The 6,627-nt window shown below is 38.3% G+C and overlaps 1 protein-coding gene across 1 annotated transcript; it reads left to right on the top strand.

Annotated features, from left to right (window-relative positions):
- Positions 1-1,904: 1,904 nt before the first annotated feature.
- Positions 1,905-2,384, top strand: LOC127131717 (uncharacterized). The gene has a single exon (XM_051060635.1). The coding sequence runs from the start codon at positions 1,905-1,907 to the stop codon at positions 2,382-2,384; it is 480 nt and encodes a 159-aa protein (XP_050916592.1).
- Positions 2,385-6,627: the final 4,243 nt, after the last annotated feature.

Genomic DNA, 6,627 nt, shown 5'->3' with positions numbered 1-6,627 from the left:
TAGGTTGTGCACTTGCAGTTATCATCCGACAAACACATCCTCCGCGATCAAGTTTTTGGTACCATTGTCGGGGACTAATTTAGTCAATATTGTGATTCCTTTGTTGTGCAGTATAGACTAAGGCAATAAATTTTATTTCTTTTTCTTTGTCGATTGTATGCTAGATACTCGCTCTCAGAGCAAGGAGTTAGAGCAACCAATTGATGATATCGAGCTTATCTCAATCTAAAACTCTAAATCAACAATTTTCGTATTAAATATGATCTTCTAGATCCTAGTATCCCAATTTTAGAACCGGTACCAATTATGGCCAAAAGACCACAAAACCGTCCGTTGAAGTATTATGTTGTTCCATCGCAAGCAAAATCATATAACAAAATTGTTGCCCATGCCATTAACCGGAACGACTTTGAGTTGAAACCTTCTCTATTATCAGTCGTTCAAAAAAACCAATTTTCAGGTAGTCCTACAGACGACCCTAACTTACATTTGTCAGTGTTTGTGTAGTACGCAGACACTGTGAAAGCAAATGGCATCAGTCAAGAAGCGATTAGACTACGTCTTTTCCCTTTTTCCTTAAGAGATAGAGCTATAGCTTGGCTCCAATATCTACCTTCAAACTCAGTAACCACATGGGACGAGTGGAAGAAAGTCTTCTTAGCCCGATATTTTCCACCAAGCAAAACAGCTATGCTAAGAGCTCAAATCAACGGATTTAAGCAAAAAGACAATCAATATCTTTTTGATGCTTAGGAAAGATACAAGGACATGATGCGACTTTGTCCATACCATGGAATTGAAAAATGGTTGATTATCCATACTTTCTATAATGGTCTGTTGTATAACACTAAGATGAATTTAAGCATTGTCGCTGACGAAGCTCTAATGGACAAACCTTATGATGAAGCTTATGAACTCATAGAGAAAATGGCTCAAAATCATTTCTAGTGGGGAGGAGAACATGCTGTTATAGAAAAATCAACTCAAAAAAGTGGAATGTATGAAGTTAATGGCATAGATCGCGTCAATGCTAAAGTGGATGCACTTACTCAGAAGATTGAAAGCTTGGCCATAACACCAACAGCTAATGTAGCTGCCATAACACCAAATTGTGAATTATGTGAAACCCCTGGGCACACTAATGTTGATTGTCAGTTTTTGGCTAGTGTTCCTACCGGCCAAATGAACTATGCTCAAGGAAACCCATATTCAAACACTTACAATCCTGGTTGGAGGAACCATCTGAACTTTTCCAATAAAAGTAACAATGCTTTGTTTCCACCAAACCCAACACCTGTTACTCCACCTGGCTATCATAAAGGAGCCCCTGTTGCTCCACAATCACCTAGAAAATCAAATTTGGAGATCATGATGGACACCTTTATAAATGCCCAAGCTCAACAAAATAAAGAATTTGCAAATTAAAATGCTCATACGAGTGAGCTGATGAAACAATTGTCAAATAAGTTTGGTGATATGGCTACCCATAACAAAATGTTAGAAACCCATATCTCCTAAGTAGCCCAACAACAAGTAGCAGCCCCAGCTGGAGCATTTCCTACTCAACCTCAACCAAACCCAAAAGGCCACACTAACGCTATCACCATTCGAAGTGGAACAGAACTAGATGAACCAACTGACCTAGAACCTACAATCCGGCCATGTATCAAAATTCTAGTAAGGGATCCAAAAAAGTAAACGAACCAACCAATGATGGAAAGAAAGACGAAAGAGGAAAGGCAAAAGATAAAGAACCACCTTATGTGCCACCTCCACCATACAAACCACTTGTACCTTATCCCCAAAGACTTGTTAAGTCTAAAAATGAAGGACAATTCAAGAAATTCGTAGAACTTCTGAAGAAACTTAACATAACCATACCATTCACATAACCCATTACGCAAATGCCCTCATATGCTAAATTCCGTAAAGAGATTATATCCAACAAGAAAAAACTTGAGGACAATGAAAACGTTATGCTTACTGCAAAGTGTAGCGCTATCATTCAAAACAACATGCCTCCTAAACTGAAAGACCGTTGTAGCTTTTCTATACCATGTGTAATCGGGAAGTTTATCATAGAAAAATCTCTATGTGATTTAGGAACCAGTGTTAGTTTAATGCCCTTATCCACATGCGAAAAACTCAATCTAGGAGAATTAAGAACAACAAAGATGTCTCTAAAACTAGCTGACCGTTCCATTAAATTTCTCGTAGGTATGCTAGAGAACGTTCCCGTTCGTATAGGAAAATTCTATATTCCTACCGACTTTATGATAATGGATATAAAAGAGGATTCCCACATCCCTATTATCTTAGGAAGACCCTTTTTAGCAACAGTCGGAGCCATCATAGATGTGAAGAAAGGAAGGCTAACATTCTAAGTCAGAGAAGAAAAAGTTGAATTTGTCTTAGTTAAATTCGTACAAGCGCCAACTATAGACGAATCATGTTGTTTCTTAGACGTCATCGACAAATGTGTGAAAGAAATGAAGAAGGAACCATTTAAGTATACAGAAGTACTGAAGATTCCAACATCTCTTATATTTGAAGACGATGATTAGAGTGAGCCATATGTAGATGACAGTCTGAGAGAATGTCTAGCACTAACACCAAATCTAATACCATGCCCCGAGAAACTTTCAATAGAACTTAAAACATTACCCAAAGATCTAAGGTATGAATTCCTAGATACCAAGCTTGAAAGACCGGTTATAGTCAATGCTGGCTTAGGACAAATAGAAACTGAAAAATTACTCCATGTCTTAAGAAAGTATCTAACAACTCTAGGCTATAACATCTCCTACTTAAAAGGAATAAGCCCCTATATATGTATGCATCTCATTATGCTAGAGGAGGACTGTAAAACCTCTAGAGAGCATCAGAGAAGAGTAAATCCCATCTTGAGTGATGTAGTCAAAAAAGACGTACAAAAGCTATTAGAAGCAGGAATCATATACCCGATATCCGACAGTAATTGGGTCAGCCCGACACATGTCGTTACAAAGAAGGGAGGTGTTACAGTTGTTAGTAATGAGAAGGGAGAATCTGTTGCAAAACGAACTCACACCGAATGGAGAATGTGCATAGACTATAGAAAACTAGATAAAGTCACTCGTAAAGATCACTTTCCATTACCCTTCACTGATTAAATGCTTGAACGACTGGCTAAACATTCTCACTTCTTCTATTTAGACGGATACTCAGGATTCTTTCAAATTCCTATCCATCCTGATGACCAAGAAAAGACTACTTTCACATGTCCTTATGGTACATTTTCCTATCAACGAATGTCGTTTGGACTGTGTGATGCCCCTGCAACATTTCAGAGATGCATGATGTCAGTCTTTACTGATTTTATAGACGACATGATGGAAGCATTTATGGATGACTTCTCTGTTTGCGGGCAAAGCTTTAAAGGATGTCTTTCGAACCTAGAAATGGTACTTGAGAGATGCGTTAAGGTAAATATCGTATTAAATTGGAAAAAATTCCATTTCATGGTCCGACAAGGAATTGTACTTGGCCATGTCGTGTCCGATAGAGGGATTGAGGTGGATAAAGTAAAAATCAAAATTATAGAACATCTTCAACCTCCGAAAACCGTTATAGAAATTCACAGTTTCTTAGGACACATCAGTTTCTACCGACGATTCATTAAGGATTTCTCTAAAATAACTAAACCACTAACGGGCTTATTAATGAAAGACGCTGAATTAATATTCGACGAAGAATGCTTAAAAGTGTTTGAACACTTGAAAAATGCTCTTATTACCGCACCCATTATGAAACCACCTGACTAGAGTAAGCCATTTGAATTAATGTGTGACACTAGTGATTACACTATTGGCGCAGTCTTAGGACAAAGAGAAGATAAAAATCTCCATGATATTTATTATGAAAGTAGAGCCTTAAACGACGCACAAATGAACTACGCCACCACAGAGAAAGGGCTCCTAGCCGTTGTGTTCGCTTTAGATAAATTTCATTCCAACCTAGTAGGAGAAAAAATAATTGTCTATACCGACCACGCCGCAATTAGGTACCTATTAAGTAAGAATGATGCTAAACTGAGACTTTTAAGATAGATCCTACTCTTACAAGAATTCAATCTAGAGATCAAAGATAAGATAGGCACTGAGAACGTAGTAGCAGATCACCTCTCTAGGATTAAGGATCTAAAACCTAAACAAGTGCCCATCAACGATGATTTCCCCTACGATCGACTTGTAGCCCAATTAGAAATCGAAAGCGAAATGATTGAATGCTCTTTAATGTATAATGACACATAAACTAATGAAGATGTGGAAACCATTTGCACCAAGACCTCCCTACCATGGTATGCTGACTTTGTCAACTACTTAGCCGTTAAAGTGCTTCCACCAGACCTAACATACCAGCAAAGAAGAAAGTTTTCCATGATCTTAAACATTATTATTGGGACGAAGCGCTACTTTTCAAGAGAGGCGTCGAAGGTATTTTCCGTCGATGTGTCCTTGAATCGGAAGTAGACGATATCATATCTCACTGTCACTCTGCATCCTATGGAGGGCACGCAAGCACCTCGAAGACTTGTGCGAAGATCTTACAATCTGACCTCTTTTGGCCTAATCTATGGAAAGATGTCCACATCATGATTAAAAATTACGACCGATGCCAACGCACTGATAATATCTCTAGACGCGATGAGATACCACTAAACGGTATCTTATAATTAGAAGTCTTTGATGTCTGGGTATATATTTCATGGGTCATTTCCCGTCTTCTTTTGGTAACAAATACATACTCATTGCAGTTGATTACGTATCAAAATGGATCGAGGCAGTAGCCTCTCCCACTAACGTTGCACGAGTACTGATTCAGCTTTTCAAGAATCAAATCTTCCCTAGATTTGAATTACCAAGACTCGTGATTGGCGATGGAGGATCTCACTTCATTTCCAAAATCTTCGAAAGATTGTTGCTGAAATATGGAGTCCAACACGGGGTAGCAATGCCATATTACCCTCAAACAAGTGGGCAAGTTGAAGTTTCCAATAGAGAAATATTTTTTTGTGTGGAGAAAACCGTTGCAACCTCTAGGAAAGATTGGTCTGCAAAACTTCATGAAGCTCTGTGGGCTTATAGGACAACTTACAAAACCCCGATATGAACAACACCATTCAAATTGGTTTATGGTAAATCATGTCACCCGCCTGTGGAACTCGAGCATAAAGCTTATTGTGCCATTAAGATCCTTAACATGAATTACACAACTGCAAGCGAGAAAAGAATTTTGGATATCCAGGGACAAGAAGAATTTAGACTAGATGCCTATGAGAATGACCGTATTTATAAGGAAAGAACCAATCAGTGGCATGACAAATGAATTACAAGGCAAGAATTCAATGAGGGTGACACAGTCATTCTCTTTAATTCTCGACTAAAATTATTTACATGAAAACTTCGTTCTAGATGGTCTGGCCCTTATGAGGTCACGAGAGTTTTCCAAAGTGGAGATGTGGAAATAAGGGGTAAAACCAATGAACCATTATTTGTAAATGCGCAGCGACTTAAGCACTACCACAATGTGGAAAATAAGGATTTCTGCACGAGCTACAAATTAGAAGAGTTGTCCGCTCTTTCAAAAGATTACCACCGTTCCAATCAATGTCGAGCTCCCGACATTAAATGAAGCGCAATGTGGAAGGTAATCCACGACCTTTAACCTTTATCTTTTCTTTTTAGTTGTTTTCATTTTTATTATTTTCATATGTTTGTTTTTAATTTCTTTCTCTTTTCTATTATTATTATTACTATTACTATTATTAGTACTACCTATTGTAACACTTCCTTGTGATACCTTTTACTAATAGTATAATCTTTGTTTACTTTCAGGCTTACATAGCTTAGGATAACATATCACTAAGTTAGGAGTATGGATCCTGTTGACAATATTGAGGTGGTATTTAGGAGCGAAAATCAGAGGCGCCTTTTTGACATGTTAGCACAGAGGGAAATGACACTTTCTATTTATCCAGATGGACTGACCCTGACCACCTTAGGACTAAGAGACAATGTTATGTACCTTCTAAACCAAGTAGGTTGGGATAATTTTGCTGTGAGGAAGAGGTACAGCCAATACCGTAGGCTCACCCTTGAATTCCTGAGTTCTCTTTATTATGACCCTAACAGAGGAATATGATTTAATAGAGGTCTGACTACATTTAGGCTTTTCGGAACCAAGTATTGTTTCACCCACCGTGAGATGGACGAGTTATTAGGATTTCCTAGTGGCCCTGGTACATACTTCATTACCCCTGATGATGCCTTTACAGACTTCGACCTTGAATTTTTCTAGGGAACCATAACCGGAAATTATCATCCTGAACCTTACACCATGTTTTCTGAAAATATCCATAACCCTGCTATCTGCTAATTTCATAAGATCCTGGCCCATACCCTATTTGGTAAGGAAGAGAACATCACTGTTGTTTCTAGGGAAGAACTTATCATGTAATATGATTCCCAAGGGAGACCAGTGAATGTGGCCTTTATGTTAGCAAACCTAGACAAGATTTCCTGAGAAACCCACTTCTATTTCGTGCACCTTAACTTCTGTTTCAACCGAGGCATCGTTGCTAATTTA

This window comes from Lathyrus oleraceus, chromosome 3 (assembly GCF_024323335.1).
Source record: "Lathyrus oleraceus cultivar Zhongwan6 chromosome 3, CAAS_Psat_ZW6_1.0, whole genome shotgun sequence".
Taxonomy (NCBI): Eukaryota; Viridiplantae; Streptophyta; class Magnoliopsida; order Fabales; family Fabaceae; genus Lathyrus; species Lathyrus oleraceus.
This window is presented reverse-complemented; position numbering and strand designations above follow the sequence as displayed.

Coding starts and splice junctions, on each gene's coding strand:
- LOC127131717 (XM_051060635.1), top strand. CDS start 1,905: ATGCCCTCATATGCTAAATTCCGTAAAGAGATTATATCCAACAAGAAA.